We start from the raw sequence: 18551 nt of genomic DNA, 5'->3' as shown, positions 1-18551 counted from the left end.
CTGAGTTACTAAAGGATGAGTTCACTCAGAAAGTAGGATTATTCAAGGTTAACCGCTTTAATTTTGCCCCGGTACGTTTAGAAAGCCTCCCGCAGCACTGCCCGTCTCACTGAAGCGGGAGAGAGAAGCTGCTGCCTCGGGGGTGTGGAGTGTTAAATTAAAATTAAAAGTGAACTTTAGAATTTTCACGGATTTCAATGACATTTACAAGCGTTGGGAAAACTCCAGGTTCCGTGATTTCTAGACAGCCCAAAAAAAATGACATCACCGCCTCCTTTCCTTCAACCCGCCTTCATTCACACATACGCGCTATTTGGCTCCTTACACGCGGTGGGTGTGTCAGCAGCCTGGATCGGAGAATACGCGTAGAAGAGAAGCGCGTAACTGCAAGCGCGCAAATAAGTGCTTAAGTCCAGATGGGAGAATACACCCCATAGAGAATAGATCTGTTCCTGTTTTGTAAATGTGCTTCTTCCTCTAAGGTTGTGAAGGAACTATTTACCAGAGATTTGTCCCACATGTTTGATTAGCTTAGCTTGGAGCGGTGCTGGCTGAGTGGGGTGACAGGGTAAAGGGGCGGTGCTATGTTATCAGTGATTGGTTGATGTTCTCTGACTGTGTGTTCAGGAGAGTGGCGGTCAGCTGTCAGCCCATCGATGACGATGACGTAGACGTGGCCTGTGAGCGACAAAGAGTTCTGCGAGGAGACGCCGATAACGACATGCTGAAGATCGAGAACCTGACCAAGGTCTGACGCTCCGCTAACGACAGCGGTTAGCATTAGCACTGAAAACTCACAAACCGGGAAATTAGCATTCCAGGTGGCAAACTGGTAAATAACATAAGTCAGTATTAATAAATTACAATAGACACATAGGTAGGATTTCAGTAAGCACATTGTTATTTATCTCATAGGATAAGCTTTTCACACTCTGGAACTGTGCATGCGTGACCTGGGGGGGTCATAGATCAGAGGAATAAAAACATCAACACAGTCAGCAATCAGCCTGAAAAAACTAATACAGCTACAACTTTGTGACACTGTCATCCCGTATGGCATCAACCTACCTTCATTACTGCCAGGTTTAATGAACAATACCAGTACAATATAAAGCTGTGTAAACCAGTATAACAATATACACCAGTACAAACCAAGATAAAGCAGTACAAACCAATATGAAGCTGTGTAAACCAGTTTTATTAGTATAACAGTACAAACCAGTATAAACCAGTCATGGTGTGAAATTAGGAAAATATTAATGGGCAAGGCAAATTTATTTGTATAGCGCATTTCATACACAAGGCAACTCAATGTGCTTTACATGATCAAAAAGTGCAACAGAAAACAGCTTAAAATTAATAAGAACATTAAAGTCAGCAACAAAACATTTAAAATCATGAGTAAAAACATTTAAAATCAACAACAAACATCAACAACAACATGACCAAAAATCTCCCTCTCAATCATACGCAGTAGTTAAAAAGAGTGCCTTTAACAATGATTTAAAAATGTTCAAATTGGATGCTGACTTCAGCTCTGCTGGCAGTTTGTTCCACTTTTTTGTAGCATAACAACTAAAAGCAGCATCACCATGTTTACTGTAAGCTCTGGGCTCCACTATCTGACCTGTGTCCACAGATCTGAGAGACCTGCTTCATATCTGACTAACATCTCACTGATGTATTCTGGACCAAACCCATTCACAGATTTATACACCAGCTGTTGAACTTTAAAGTCTATTCTGAGGCTGACTGGGAGCCAGTGTAAAGACTTTAAAACTGGAGAAATGTGTTCTGACCTCTTTGTTCTGGTTAAGACCCGAGCTGCAGCATTCTGAACCAGCTGTAGCTGTTTGATGCTCTTTTGGGGGATTCCTGTCAGAAGACCATTACAATAGTCCAGTCTGCTGGAGATAAAAGCATGGACCAGTGTCTCCTGATCTTTCTGAGTCTTTAAACCTTTCACTCTGGAGATGTTCTTTAGGTGGTAGAAGGCTGATTTTGTAATAGATTTGATTTGACTACTGAATGTCAGACCCGAGTCAATCAGAACAGCTTTTAAAGATCGAGACTCAAGGTACTTGCTGACAGCAGTCCTCTTTTCCTTGTTACCAAAGACAATCACCTGCATCTTGTCATGATTTAGTTGAAGGAAATTTTCACTCATCCAGCAGTTTACTTTTTCTAAGCATTCACACAACACCTCTATGAGACCATAATCATCAGGGTTCAGTGATAGATTTAGTTGTGTGTCATCTGCATAGCTCTGATAATCAACCTTACAGTTCTGTAAAATGAGTCCTAAAGGCAGCATATAAAGGCTTAACAGAAGAGGTCCAAGAGCAGAGCCCTGAGGAACCCCACAGGACATTGGTAATCTGTCAGATTCAAAGTTTCCAATGCTTACAAAATAACTTCGCTCCACCAAGTATGACTTAAACAATTGCATTACTTTTCCATTTAGTCCAACCCATGTTTGCAATCCGTGCAACAAAATTGTATGATCTACAGTGTCAAATGCAGCACTTCGATCCATTAGAACGAGAACAGATACTTTTCCTGAATCAGTGTTCAACCTTATGTCATTGATCACTTTGAAAAGAGCAGTTTCTGTGCTGTGATGAGAACAAAAACCTGACTGAAATGTATCAAATATTTTGTTTAATGTTAAGAATTGACTCGGTTGGTTGAAGACCACCTTCTCAATGATCTTGACTATGAATGGAAGGTTGCTGATTGGTCTATATTTAGCCAGTATAGAGGCATCCAGTGTTCTCTTTTTTAACAGAGGTTTCACAGCAGCTACTTTCAGGGATTTTGGTACGGTGCCTGATTGGAATGAGCAGTTAATTATCTGACACAAATCAGTGACAATTGACTTTACAACAGTTTTAAAGAAGTTTGAGGGTATTGTGTCAAGGCAACACGTTGATGGATTCAGCTGCTGAACAGTTTCCTCTGTTGTTTTTGGGTTCACTGTAATAAACTCTAACATTGTAGTTGACTCATCCCTCAGTGGTTAAAGCTGTTCAAGCTTTTTGTTATTTTGTTCTGATGTATGACCTTATTGATTGTATTTTTTCATTGAAATATACAGCAAATTCATTGCATTTTCCAGCTGACAGTAATTCAGGGGCTATCTGATCTGGGGGGTTTGTGGGCTTTTCAATTACAGAAAACAATGTGCAAAAGTTGTTTACATTTTTAGCAATAATTTCAGAAAAGTATTGCTTCCTCGCTTTGAACAAACCATCATTGAAATTACGTAGACTTATTTTGTACAGTTCTAGTTGAATTTGGAGTTTTGTGGATCTCCATTTACGCTCAGCTCTTCTACAGTCAGATTTCAAATTCTGCATTATCTCAGTCCTCCTCCAAGGTGTTTTCTGTGTTTGGTTTTTTCTTAGTTTTGATTGGAGCCACCACATCTATGACATTACAGACTTTTGTATTAAACTCATCCAAAAGATTATCAACTGTCTCAGCACTCAAGGTTAGTGTCATCGCTATGGCTTCCATGAACTGTGCACGTGTTGTCATTTATGTGCCTTTTCTTTAAACACACAGAAGTAGAACAAGATACGATAGAACAAGATACACAACAACAAGATACTGTATATACACACAAAAGTAGGGGGAACAGATGTTAAAGTCTCTAAGTCAAAAAAGACACAGAAACGATCAGATAGAGCTCAGTCTCTTACATCAACAGCAGAGATATCAACACCTTTAGAGATAATGACCTCTTCATTTTGGCGATTTTGATTTTCATTTCTTGATGGATCGACTCCATGTTCTTTCCTTGTTATTTTGTTCTCCGATGGAACATATTGTCCTCTGTCTTTATCAGGACTGATAGCACAAGTGACTGGTGAAGTAAAATAAGTTGGATGTGAAAAGTTTCACTCCAGCCTTGTTTAGACACAGTCCATCTGCTCTAAAAAGATGATGACGTTCCCAAAAAATCTGAACATTCTTTATAAAATTAGTGAAAGGGCAGCACAAGCCAAAGATAAAAAATTATTCAGAGAGCAAATCCTTGAGAACTTCTCCTCTGCGGACTGGGGTTATCGGGCCATTGATGAACACTTTAGGCTGCAAACAGCTCACAGTTTTTAGCAGATGGGTGAAATTCTGCTTTAACACCTCAGACTCTTCCTTGGCTAAATAATTTAATCCAAAATGAATCACAACATTCTTCAAATGTGGGTAATCTGCCACAGTATGCAAGATTTTGTCAGCCAGGTCTGATACAGTGTCATTAGGTAAGCAGATAACTTTCACGTTGTTGCGAAACATCTTCTGGGCATCTTTAACAGAAACGTCTCCCACTATCAGTGTGTGAGGTTGTTGCTTTGGCCTACCATGTCGCTTTTGTTTTCCTGAAGCACTTTCAATCTTTGCATTTCCAGAAGGTTGTGTGTTGACCTCATTAGAGCCAGATCCTAGGTCATTCAGCAGTGGGGCAAATCGATTATCGTGTTCTACATAAAACTGGGTTTGTGATTTGGTGATCCTCCTGCCTTTAACAGATGTCTACTTTTATGCCTGGGCAGACAAGGGAGTTGTCATCAAGGCTGCAGTCTGAGAAGAGAGTGCAGGCCAGTCCGTCTCATTACTGATATCAGGGCGCTTTGCTCGGCTTGTTAGCCTTTAAAGTGGATATGACTTTTTCTTCGGCTTAACTCTATAGGTATTCCAGGGAGGACTTGCACCTGTTGGCTTATCAACGGGAACAGGATCCTCCCTAGCTCTGATAGCCTTGTTAGCACAAGCTGGTAGCGAGTTAGCTTTATCCACTCTGCTGTTTTGTAACAGCGACACAGTCGTATCATTATCATATCCAAACTGTAGTCTCCAGTTCAGTAATCTTAAGACTGCTGTATTCTGTTGTGAAAGAGCCATTCTTCTGCTAGTTAGCTTGCTACTTGTAGCTAGCTAGCTTGCTATTTAGTTTTCTAGTTAAGCCAGTGAATAAAAAATGAGTAGATGATTACCTCAGAGCCAGAGTCAGATGGTAAATGATAGTTTGTTGTTGAAGTATTGCATCCTTTCTTCGAAGAAAAAGTTCATGTTTAGTAAATAATTTCCTCTGTGAGCTCCGCTCTGCTGTTTTGCTGCTGCCAGCTCAGTCAACTGGGGCAATTTTGGCCTCCGTAGTCTAAAAATGGGGGCATTTTTTAAATGATTGGGGGCCATGGAAAAAAATGTAGGTACAGCTTGGATATTTTTATAGATTAAAATAAAATAAATGAAAAGCACACCCTTTCTTTTTCAGCGATAAGTTTGTAAGTAGTTGTAACCGTTCATAATCGTTGCTGGCAGGAAACATCTTTTTATCAACGTGTTTCCAAGAGCTTGGACTGGTTCACTTGTGGGTGTCGGGTCTTAACCAAGTAGCAGTCCATGATGTATTGGTAGGTAGGCTATGATTTGAGTAGCGCTGTTGGTGCGTCTGTGTGTGTGACGGGTGCTGGCGCACACCCCGGAACTAGGTTTTTGTGGACATTCTTGACTAGACTGAGGGCCAAATGGGACTTCCGGGAAGATGGCGATGTGAGCAGCTGCGCTGTTTTGAGCTCCTCGTAGTCGGTTAAAAAAGCGCCACTAAAACTACTTAACTCGATATACAAATGGTTTACATCTCGTAATGAGTGGCGATACTAAACGTAAAAGCCGCAGAATCAAGAAATCAACACAGGAACAGGCTGTGATGGCAGCGCTCCCTGATCGAAATGAGCAGAACCCGGTGATGACACGGTGGGGATAGCCAACCCAGACCACACCGAGGCCCTCAGAGCGGGGCTAGCAAATATCACATAAAAGACCTCCACCGAAACATCAGAGAGGAGCTGCAAATATTTAAGAACGACATAAAGAGAGAAATGAAACAAGAATTGACTTCGCTTTGAGAAGAAATTGACCACAAACTCCAAGAAAACAACAAAGAGTTACAAGACCAAAAGGCTAAGCTAACCAAAGCCGAGGGCCGTATAACCGAGCTGGAGGCGTGTAATACCGATGCGAACGAAGCACTGCTGAAACTACTAAACCAGACCCGACATATGCAAGACAAATTAACGGAGCAGGAAACGAGGTCACGTAGAAACAACATCTGCATATTCGGTCTACCAGAAGAAACCGAAGGAAGCTCAATGCTGAATTACGTAGATCAACTGTTGAAAGCAACAGGAAATACAACTGCAACTACAGCGTGCCCACAGAACTCCGCCACTAAAACGGAGCACAGGTGCCCCTCCGAGAGCAGTAGTAATCAACCTCCTACAGTTTGAAACCAAAGAAATGATTCTGAAAAAGGTGTGGCAGAAGAAGGTGAAAGTGGGAGGAAAGATAATCGGGTTTGTCCACGATTATCCACCCGCGATTGTTCAGAAACGTCGATCATACCTGGGCATAAAGAAGGCACTAAGGGAGAAAAACATCCATTTCCAGACCCCGTTTATAAAAATACGAATCCACTGGAATGACGGAGTAAAAAGTTATGATTACGCTGGAGAAGTCACACGGGATATGAGCGCAAGAGGATTCTCACCGGAGATGCCGAACGACATCGATGGACGAGAGGAAGGGAGACTCCTCGGAGCACAAGGATGGCAGCGACTGGGAGACAGTGGATTGAACGAGGACACGGCACAGCGAACGAGGGAGAAACTACAGGATTACCAGAGGGAGTAATCACAACTCATCTGGAGAAATGGACATAAACACTATTACACTATTATTGTAAAACCTGGTTAGGGTAAGATTACAATAAATGTGAAATGATTAAAATATGACTGGGATAAGGCAGAGAGCAATAATAGCTATTAAACAGGTTAAATTTACATAGAAATAAAACATCTTAGTGGGAGATTATCAGTAAACCGGGGCTTTAACTATAACTATTGTAATATATTACCAACTGACAGAGAGGACAAGTTTAAAAAATGTTGGACACTTCTCGACAGGGGAGAGAGCCTCAAGATGGTTATATATCAATATCTAGGGATGGGCCCTAATGCGAGATGAGGATTCTTATCCAGTATCCAACAGGGACTTTGGGGGAAGTAGGGTGAGTACCCCCGTATGGAAGTACGATGTTGTTCATGTTGTTGATAAACTGTTTCTTTTTTGCTTGGTTCTGAGTTGCTTGGGTGAACATGCAGATGTAATAATCTGATATAATGGTATATAACAGTTGGAAAATATTGTCGCTTAATATAAATGGTTTGAAATCACTGATAAAGAGAGGAAAAGTCATGACAAAACTGAAAAAATAGAGGGTACAGGTTATAATTTTACAGGAGACACATCTATCACAGACAGGAATTCATACTACAGCACGTGTAAGCAAGGACATAAAAGAGGAGTCATTATATTCATTTCCAACTCAACTAAAATTCTTTGTGTAAAAATAACTCAAGATAAAGAGGGAAGATATGTAATTGTGAAGGAGAAACTGGAAAATGAACCTGTCACACTGGTAAATGTATATGCCCCCCCAGAAACTGATAAACAATTTTTTAGATCTATGTTCAATATAATAGCAATGGAAATTTTAATTTGCGGAGGGGATTTCAACATAGTGTTAAATCAGAATTTAGACACAACGAGCATGAGGAAAAACAAAAGACAGTTGGCAAGGTTTGTAAAGCTGAGATGGGAATGATTGATATATGGAAGAATATTAATTCTACCAAAAAAGACTTCACTCTTTACTCAGTAACACAAGTTCTATTCAAGGATTGATTATTTTTTTATAAACAAGGGCGACAGGTATAGAAATGACCCATGGGCCTTGCTAATATCTGACACTAAAACCAGTACAAACCAATGCAAAGCAGTGTAAACCAATATAAACTGTACAAACCAGTGTAACCAATATGAACTAATACAAACCAGTATAACCAATATAAACCAGTACACACAAATACAAACCAGTATAAACTAATATAAACCAGTACAAACCATTATAACTCACTATAAACCAGTATACAGACTGGAAGAGTTGGCCAATCCTTCACTGTGTCAAACATCATTGGCAGGTCCAGCTTCACTGCTGTTCTGCACCAACTGGTGTCTGTGTTAACTGATGACTGCCTTCTGAGCACAAGCAGCTAGCACTAAGGGGGCGTGGCCTCCTCAAATTCTGTGCTGACATCAGATGAACCCGGTTTCCTTTCAGGTGTATAAATCCAGGAAGTTGGGTCGTATCCTGGCCGTGGACCGTCTGTGTGTGGGTGTGAGACCAGGGGAGTGTTTCGGCCTGCTGGGAGTGAACGGAGCCGGAAAAACAAGTACCTTCAAGATGCTCACGGGAGACGAGGGCACGACCGGAGGAGAGGCTTTCATCAGTGGGAGCAGGTCAGAGGGCACACACACACACACACACACACACACACACACACACACACACACACACACACACACACACATACAAACAGGCTTGTGAGGTAATATTCCTGCACATTGTGACCTATGTCAATAAGTCGAGCTTTTGTGGTTTCAACAAGCATTAATCCCCACCCCTTTGGATGGTCTCCTCCACAATGAGTGTGTTTGTGTGTGTGCGTGTGTGTGTAGCATTCTGAAGGACCTTCTGCATGTGCAGCAGAGCATCGGTTACTGTCCACAGTTTGATGCTCTGTTTGACGACCTCACGGCTCGAGAACATCTGGAACTTTACACTCGACTACGAGGAGTTCCCTGGAAGGACCAGGAGAGGGTATACACACACACACACACACACACACACATACACACTGTGAGATCGCTCCTCTGTTTAAAAGGTAAGTGTCCTCCTGATAGGGTATTACTCCATGATATTATAGTGGACTGTTTAAACTGATATCATTGAGGAAATTTAGCCTGGGACTATTTCCCTAACATCACGGCTCCTTGCCCTTCAATTACTCCAGATATTCCATCCTCAGGATGTCAGCCTTGGCCTCGGTCAGATCTTGGTCACGTTGCTTAATGTGAAGCCTTCCTTGTCTTTTTTTAGAGGCATGGAAAACTGACTGGGACGATGTTTATTAACTTGATACAACCTTTTAAGGCAGACTTTCAGATGTTAACTATTGAAACAAATACAGTTAATTCAGGGAAAAGTCCTTTGTCTTTTTATATATATTTTTTTTTATTGCATTTATCATTTTAACAACATACAAACAACAGAAAGAGGTGGTAACACATACAAATAAACTTAAGACAGATTATAATACAGAGGAGTATTTCAATTAAGTCTATCCAACAGAGAAATAACTGGTTGCCATATTTTTAAAAATAAAATTTCTTTGTTAATTAAGTGGTATCTAATTTTTTCCAGATGGAGCACATTCCCGAGTTCTTTTACCCACATATCAAAAGCTGGAGGTTTGTCCGATTTCCAGCAAAACAAAAGAACCTTTCTAGCTAGCAGAGTGCACAATGAAATAACATGCTTTTCATTCCAATTACAAACCCAGTCATGTTCTGTAACACCAAACAGCGCCGTGAGGGGGTTACACGGGACATTTCTGCCCAAAGAGTTTTTCAGAAAATCAAATAGAGTCCCAAAACACCTGAAGTTTTTGACACTGCAAAAAAACATGTGACAATGTCCCTGGATCATTTAAACATTTAGCACATAAATATGATACGTTACTATAAATTTTGTTCATCTTAGAAGGAGAGAGATGCAGTCTATGTACGACCCTAAACTGAATTAGAACATGCCTTGCATTAATTGAGCTGTTATAAATATTCTTGATGCAGTCCTGCCACCTTTCCTCTGTAATTTCAATACCTAATTCCTCTTGCCATTGGACCCTGAAAAGGTGAGATGAAGGACTACTCACACCTAGCAGAACCTTGTAGTATGTAGATATAGCCACTTTGGTATAAGATTTTACAGCTAATACACTATCTAAAACTGAATGTTGAGGAGCAACCTCACACAGGGGGTTGCTAGTTCTGAGGAAGTGACGCAGCTGAAGAAAGCGAAAAGGGTGAGAATTTGGTATGTCGTGTTTTCTTCTGAGTTATTCAAAGGATGCTAAATATCCATCAATATAGAGGTCTTTAATAGCCAAAATGCCCCTCTCTCGCCACCTAACAAAGGAAGCATCATCCAAACCAGGGCAAAAAGCATGATTATCACATATTGGAGTGTCTAGGTACATTTTGGGTGCCCTTGTCAACAGCAGGAATTGATTCCAAACTTTCAAAGAGTTTTGAATGATTGGGTTCTTCTTATACACAGTATTCTTAATTTTTGTTGGGCTATTCAGCAAAGCAGGAAGGCAAGACCGCTGACAAGACAAATGTTCTATCAGTAACCATGAAGGCTGCTCCGTCAAGTCTATGCCTGGGATACAGCCACGCCAGAATGAAAAAATATTTAGATGGGCAGCTAAATAATATAATTTGAAATTTGGTAGACTGAGACCACCGTTCATTTTGTCTTTGAAGAGATGCTTTTTAGAAATCCTAGGAACTTTACCTGCCCAAATAAAAGACGATATAATAGAATCTAACTTCTTAAAGTATAATTGAGGTATACATATTGGGATTGACTGAAATATATATAAGAATCTCGGTAGCACAACCATTTTGATGACATTTATCCGACCTACCATCGAAATAAGCAATGTCTTCCAAAATTTTATATTTTTCTCTAGCTGATTAACTTTTTTGTCCCAATTTATTGTAAGTAATTGTGAAATTTTACGGGTAATTATAATCCCAAGGCATTCAAATTTTTCGGAGGCTAACCTAAACGGAGTTTTATTCAGAAAGTCCAAGTCCACGTCTTGTGATAATGGCATAAGCTCGCTTTTTGTCCAGTTTATCTTATATCCTGAAAACAATCCAAACTCGTCAATTAGTTTTAGCAAGGGACTGATAGATTTTTTTGGCTTTGAAATAAATAGGACGACATCGTCGGCATATGCAGAGAATTTGTGGTGAAAACATATATGGCCACTCCACTTGATCAAATGCCTTCTCAGCGTCCAAAGCCATTATCACAGAATCATCAGAGTTCCTATTTGAACTATAAATCAAATTACACAGTCGACGCGTGTTGAAGTAGATGTGTCTTTTAGGAATAAACCCTGTTTGGTCAGGGTGTACAAGTTTTGTAATATGTTCTTTGAGGCGGTTTGACAATATTTTGGTTAAATTTTTTGTTTCTACAGCAAGAAGCGAGATTAGTCGGTAAGATGAGACAGACAGCGGATCTCTGTCCTTTTTAAGAATTAAGGAGATAACTCCATGATATAATGAAAGTGGTAGCAAGGCCGCAGATTTGCAATGATTAAACATACGGAGGAGGAGAGGAGCCAGAAGCGAACTGTAGACTTTATAAAACTCCGCTCCAAAGCCATCCGGCCCAGGAGCTTTGTTATTTGGAAGTTGGCTAATAACTGACTTTATCTCCTCTAATGTGAAGTCAGCTTCCAAATCAGCTACTGCCTCATCATCAAGACGTGGAAGATTGCATCCTTCAAGAAAGTTGTCAATTACAGATTGATCAGATGAGCTCTTTGAACTGTATAGATCCTGGTAAAAGTCCTTAAAGCATGTATTTATCTCCTGTGGGTTTACCACAGTCTGCCCATTTTTATTATTTATTGATAAGATAGATTGAGATGCCTGTATCTTCCTAAGTGTACGGGCGAGCAACCTATGGGGCTTATCGCCCAACTCAAAGATCTTTTGTTTACACTGAGCAATTTGACGACAGACTTCTTTATTAAGTAATAAATTGTAATCCAATTTTAATTTAGCAATTTTACCCAATATTTCTTTTGTCAGAGAAGACTGATATTCTTGCTCTAGACAGTTTACTTTCAATGCTATATTGCTCAGCTGCTTTTCTTGGGTTTTGCGTTTAGAAGCGGTAAAAGAGATTACTTGACCTCGAATTACAGCCTTCATACCTTCCCATAAGGTTGAGTCATTCACTTCCCCATTATCGTTCTCTTTAATGTAGTTTAGTATATGGTCTTCAAATTTCTTAACAAATGATTCATCCTTCAATAATGCTGGATCAAGACGCCAGTTCCTTTTCCTGGCTCTAAAGAGAAAAGTAAAGTCTAATTCTATCGAGACTGGACCATGATCAGAAACTAAGATTGGATGATAAGTGACGTCCCTCATTATTGGAATCAATTTAGAATCTAAAAAAATATAATCAATTCGAGAGTAGGAACCATGAACTGGGGAAAAGAAGTCTTTTTATAAAAAGAAGTCTTTTTATAACTCAGCTTCATTTATGAGTGAGGGGAATTGCATAGCATAGCACTGGTAAAAAGCATATCAATCAATCAAACTTTATTTGTAAAGTGCTTTTCATACAACGTGCAACTCAAAATGCTTTACATAGTTAAAACCACAAACCACATCAACCACGCACATAAACACATAAACACACTCAGGAACACAGTTTAAAATAAAGACAGTTATATATGCTGCATATGTGATATTAAAACTAGAATTTAACCCATGGTTATATAAACTAACTTTGATTAGTTATCCATCTTAGCTGTGTCTAAAGCAGAGTTTGGATGCAAAGTCCCAACTCCTAAGGACAGCTGGTGTTAGTCTAAGTCCAGAAGATTCCACTTCATCTGGTCTCAGCTCCTTCATCCACCTGACTTCTTGATCCCCAGAGAAATGCAATGCTCTGCAAGCAAACATTTGTTTATAAACTGGACCAATGGCTGGTCTCTCCTTTTCTCCTCCTCTCTCCATGAGTGTGTATGTGTTGTCAGTCTCCGGCCGCACTCATCTCTCTTGAACTGTGGCTCATAAGAGTCTTAAAAAAACCTTCTCTGGCCTCGTCTTGCTGTCAACCTTTGTCCCAGTTTTTCACTTTCTCGGTCATGACTTTATGTAAAATATATTTTTATGATATATAGAAACATCTCATTAACTCAAAAGTTACATGTCTTACAAGACAAAGTGATGACAAACACACTGATATCAAATACATGCATTTCAGATGTTTCTATGCGGCCTTTTTACTTTAAAATGTTACCTTTATGTTAATATACATCAATTATGTGAAAAGTAACATTGATTAAGATAGTTTCATTTGTACTTGCAAAGCTTAAAAAACACAGGATAAAGTATAAAAACTGGTTTATTAAACCATTCTCTTTGGCATCTAAAGAGTAATAGGCATCTCAGCTCATCATGTCCATCTAGTGAACAAGAGACGCACTGATCTTACCACCTTTTTTGACAATACAAACACACAGAGAGGCACACACACACACACACGTTTATCGTGGCGTTTATTATAGCGATCGGGAGCAGGCGTCGCCCCCTGGTGGTGGACGTCTCCTCCACAGATGAGCCTAACCTGCTCTTCCTCTCTGCAGGTTGTGAGCTGGGCTTTAGACAAACTGGAGCTTTCAAAGTACGCAGACAAACCTTCCTGTACCTACAGTGGAGGAAACAAACGCAAGCTGTCCACCGCCATCGCTCTGATCGGATACCCGTCACTCGTCTTCCTGGTGAGGACTCCATCAAAGTCAGTCTGACATGTTGGTCCTTGTGCTGTGTGTAGGAGCAGCTGCTGTTAGGCTCTGACTGGTCATCATGTTATCCTGTGACTGACAGATGTAGGGAAAGCTGTAAATGAATGTTGTTAATGTGCTGTGATGAATGAGTGGGTCAGACAGCAGGAAAGAGTCACCAGTTGTTATGACAACCAGTTGAAGTGATATACCTGCTCGCTGATGTTTCCAGGATGAACCGACCACTGGGATGGACCCGAGGGCTCGCAGGTTCCTCTGGAACCTGATCCTCGACATCATAAAGACAGGACGCTCAGTGGTGCTGACATCACACAGGTGCGCCGCCTCACCCTGTGTTGTTGATGTGTTTGATTTTACTGATGATTTTAAATGTTTTGTTTTTTTGCTGACTTTAAATGTTCTTTTTGATTTTAAGCTGTTGAATGTTTTCTGTTGCACCTTTTGATCATGTAAAGCGCATTGAGTTTTTACATTGTGTGTTTTTTCTGCAGCATGGAGGAGTGCGAGGCCCTATGCACTCGGTTGGGGATCATGGTGAACGGCAGGTTCAAGTGTCTGGGCAGCATACAGCACCTGAAGAACAGGTGAGGAGTCCTCATCCATCACTGCTGTTCTGCTCAAAACGGTGCCCGTGTTAACTGATGTCTGATCTCTAACACTCCGTCACCAGTTAACACAATTACCAGCTGGTTTCTAACACCACTGAAGTCACTGCAGCATCACACAGAGGCTCTGCTCTCTTTAGTTGTGTTTTCATTACTTTTGGAAATGCACAAAATATAAATATTTCAATAAGAACTGGTAATGAAAACACCTGAATTTTGAAAAACCACATATCGCTAAAAAGTTTTCATTCTTTCATGAGGAGAAATTTCAGACGTTTTGATATTGAAATGTATCGCAAAAGCACAATGGAAACCCTTTTTTCGCAAATACACGTCACATGACATGATGTATCTGGTCACATGACGTGGTACGTGAGGACAGAAGAGGAGACCAAGACATTTTTAAGCATTATACTTAAAAATTATTACTGCCACATTACACATGAAATAAGAAAGGAATGCAGAGTGTTATAAGGAGGTTTGGTGCGTCCATCTTCAGTTATGAGGCACCAAAACAACCTTCAATGGAAACACGTTCAAAGAGCAATTATTCTTCGTAGAAACTTTAGAAACATTGCTTTTATTTTGCGAAAATCTGTAATGGAAACCCAGCTAGCCAGTTTGTGTGTAAATGTAAATAGATGTTGTGTCCATTATTGAAGGTCTCTGATGTCTTTTAGGTTTGGAGATGGCTACATGATCACTGTGAGGACCAAGAGCAGCTCTAATGTGAAGGACGTGCTTCGCTTCTTTAGCAGGAACTTCCCCGAAGCCGTGCTGAAGGTAAGCAACGGTAACCTTCGCGACACGCCTCACTGCCTCCGCCAAACCTCAGGAGTGTTTGTTTGTTTGTTTGTTTTGAAAAATAGGGGAAAAATTACTATTAGTAAAATTGACTTTTGAGAAGCACTTGGGACGATGGCTAGAATTGATTTTACTATTGATAAGGTCATTATAAAATGCATCTGCGGCACTTATTTCATGTTTCCTGTGATTGTCATGTATTAAATAAAAACCTGGAGAGCTGCGACAACAATTTGAATGATTCCCACCCAGGGGCGCTGCCAGGGTTTCTGGGGGGAATGAGGCGTTGAGAATGCTTCCAAAACAAATAAAGTTAGTGTTACCAAATACATTATAGATAAAATATATGTGTGATTGTGCAGTTTATGACAGAGTGTTTAAATGGTCTACACACGTGTGTGGTGACGACAAAATTACCCTTAACATAAAGTGGGGGGATACATTACTACCGTCCCCCCTAAACTGACATCTGTGTGTGCTGCGCCCGCAGGAGCGACATCACACCAAGGTGCAGTTCCAGCTGAAGGCGGAGCGCATCGACCTGGACCAGGTGTTCAGTAAGATGGAGCAGGTGGTGGAGGTGCTGAACATCCAGGATTACTCCGTCAGTCAGACCACCCTGGACAATGTCAGACATGTTCCTCACACACTGTTAGCTTGTTCGCCGTAACATGTGCAGCACCGTCTGACGTTAGCTTCTCCTTCACGACAGGTGTTCGTCAACTTCGCCAAGAAGCAGAGCGACAACCTGCAGCAGCAGGAAGTCCCGCCCTCTGGTGGCCGCCCCTCTTACCTGCAGCGAATCGTCGCTCTGCTCAAACCTCGGCCGGCGAATACGGAGCTCAGCGCTCTGATTGGAGAAGAGGAGCAGGAGGAGGAGCTAGAGAGCGACGACGACGAAGGACTGATCAGCTTCGAAGAGGAGCGGGTGAGAACAAATAAACCACAATATTGGTAATACTCATCGATCAAATGAACAAAGTGTGTGTGTGTGTGTGTGTGTGTGTGTGTGTGTGTGTGTGTGTGTGTGTGTGTGTGTGTGTGTGTGTGTGTGTGTGTGTGTGTGTAGGTGCAGCTCTCCTTCAGCACAGACACTTTCTGCTGAGCGGTGATGGACGCGTTTCTCTGGAGGATCTGAACTCTGGTCAGAACCGAGGGACACGTTGGGAGGAACCAACCTCCTGCGGGTGACCTTTGACTTCCCACGGGTGACCTTTGAGCTCCTGCGGGTGACCTTTGACCTTCTGAGGGTGACCTTTGACCTCCTGCGTGATGCGAGGATGATTGTCAGTTCAGCGGAGACATTTCCTGCTTTTCGTGCACACGCTGTCCATAAATAATGAACTGATGAACAAACAACCAGATGAAAAGGTGAAGACATTTGTTTACTGTTTAAGTAAACAAACAAACAAAGAAGAGATCGAAAGATTGTTTGTTTTCTTTCCTCTAACCAACAGAAATGACGAGATGTTTGTGCACTTGTTCTTTGTTTGTGTGATTGTATGAACAAACCCAATAAGATCCAAAGATGTTTATTGTTTACTGGAGTAAACAAACAGACGGACTAATGAATGATTAGCCATGTGAGACAATGTTTGTTTGTTGTTTTTAAATTTGTTTTGTTTGTGATGACATTTGGCTGAACAGTGGTGGAAAACGTTTGTAAAAGTCTGCGTACGAGGGTTTTCTTTTGTTGTAAACGTGCAGACGAGGCCTGAGACCTGCAGGGGGCGCTCCTACTAAATAACGCAGACTAACTCACTGCTGTGCTTTCCATCGCTGCATGTGATCTACTGTTTGTGTGGTCACACACTGTCCTGATGTTTTCCTAGTCAACTGTTTCTGTCATTAAAGCAGAAAAACACTCTTCTTTTTCTTCTTCTCTTCTCAGAGGAAGCACAGAAACTTTACCCACCGCCATGTTTAATCAGAGATAAGGAACGTGTTTCTCAGATCTCAGAAAACCTTCATCTTAACTTCTACCACAGGCAGGAAATGCTTAACAGGCAGGAAATGCTAGTTACACGTCACTTTTTCTTTCCTCCGACGAGAAGTATATAGTCACATCACTAGAATCTCCACAACACTTTCATTTTTGAGTGAGTTCGTGGTTAGTGGGAGCTTCTACAGGTTATAAATCAGGAGGTTTGGAGACGTCTGAAGGTCTTTGAGCGATGAGTGAGGAAGCTTCAACAGTCGGTGAGTAAAGATCCAATCGTCACAAACTGCTTTAAAAACAGCTTTTATTCTGAAAACTGAAAACACCAAAAAACACCACGTAGAAGTCCACAAATGTGGAAGCGTCTTCTCATGCAAACTACAAACTACTGAGTCTTATTCCTTGACAACACTGAACAAATAAAGCAGGTATAGCTCAACAACTAAAACTGATCAATCAATCTTTATAGATTAAAGTGTCAGATCACAACAGTAATGTCATGACTAGGGCTGAGACGAGACTAAAGGTGCGTTCACACCGAACACAACTGAAGCAACTCGATTACATTAAAATCAAAGGAAATGACGCAACCTCAAGTTATCTCTCCTAAAGCGACGTAACGTGTAATTTGAGCAACGAGTTCATGCTCGACCTTGTTGCTCAAAGTTGAAAAATGTGAACTTTTTAAGCGACTTCAAGCAACAAATCTCTCGTCCTTCACTGTCAGTAGAGCGGAGGCTGCAGCCACACCCTACTCCCTCCCGCTACAGTGCAAACGGCTGCTGTGGAGGCTGTACAACTTCCTCAATTTATCAGGGCAAAATTAAAGCGGTTAACTTCTTGAAAACCACAGCAAGTGATCAACCCTCTCTCTTTCTCTTTACCCTGTCACCGGCTCAACACACACACACACACACACACACACACACACACACACACATTGTTCCCTGGTAAAAAAAAAAAAAACACCACTATGTACAAGCGACACATGAGGGGTGATGGAAGCAACTGCAGCGCAGCGTTCGCGTTTGGTGTGAACGCACCTTTATGGGCAGAGCCGTTTCTAACTTTGTGGGGGCCAGTGACTAGCTTCTCTGGCGCCCTACGCGAGATTTTCTTTTGGCGCCCCCTTCTATGCTGTTTTTTTTTAAAACCAATTAATTGATATTTACATCATTGTTATATTATCAGAATAATTTCTAACACTTGCATAGTGGTCTTTACCATATCCACAAAGATGCTTTACATGAGGAGAAAACATGAGCAAAATTACTTTTTTGACATTTTATTTAATTTTGATGAAAAGGTTTCACATACATATATAAAAGAACACAAATGAGTAAATAAAAGTCAATTTAAATATCTTAGTAACACGTTCAAAATATAAATTATTAATATTATTAGAGTAATGCATTGCACAAAAACAAAATACAAATAAAAGACAGATAGTGGTGGGTTGGTATTCTTTTTATTTAAATACTTATGACTAAAATATTTCACTATTGACATTCACATTTTGTGAAAAGATGCAAAACTTCCAGATTTAACATATCAATACTGAAATTGCAGTAATGAACACACAATTAATTAAACAATTGCAGTTTGCAGAGGTATTGCACAAGGAAACTATTTAGTAAAAATAGCATCAATTTGTGGTGGTGATTTATAAAGCAG

The 18551-nt window shown here is 40.7% G+C and overlaps 1 protein-coding gene across 1 annotated transcript in view; it reads left to right on the top strand.

Annotated features, from left to right (window-relative positions):
• LOC114469339 (ATP-binding cassette sub-family A member 2-like) overlaps positions 1-16113 on the top strand; it is a 48952-nt gene extending 32839 nt beyond the window's left edge. Inside the window, exons 34-43 of the mRNA XM_028456760.1 lie at positions 628-748; positions 8186-8364; positions 8584-8725; positions 13371-13505; positions 13741-13844; positions 14021-14113; positions 14815-14917; positions 15429-15566; positions 15651-15866; positions 16008-16113. Coding sequence (XP_028312561.1) covers positions 628-748; positions 8186-8364; positions 8584-8725; positions 13371-13505; positions 13741-13844; positions 14021-14113; positions 14815-14917; positions 15429-15566; positions 15651-15866; positions 16008-16043 — 1267 coding nt within the window. The 3' untranslated portion in view covers positions 16044-16113. The remainder of the gene's footprint in view (positions 1-627; positions 749-8185; positions 8365-8583; positions 8726-13370; positions 13506-13740; positions 13845-14020; positions 14114-14814; positions 14918-15428; positions 15567-15650; positions 15867-16007) is intronic.
• The last annotated feature ends 2438 nt before the right edge of the window (positions 16114-18551 follow it).

This window comes from Gouania willdenowi, chromosome 9 (genome assembly GCF_900634775.1).
Source record: "Gouania willdenowi chromosome 9, fGouWil2.1, whole genome shotgun sequence".
Lineage (NCBI taxonomy): Eukaryota > Metazoa > Chordata > Actinopteri > Blenniiformes > Gobiesocidae > Gouania > Gouania willdenowi.
The sequence above is the reverse complement of the archived record's forward strand: the minus strand, read 5'-3'. Positions and strand labels throughout refer to the sequence as shown.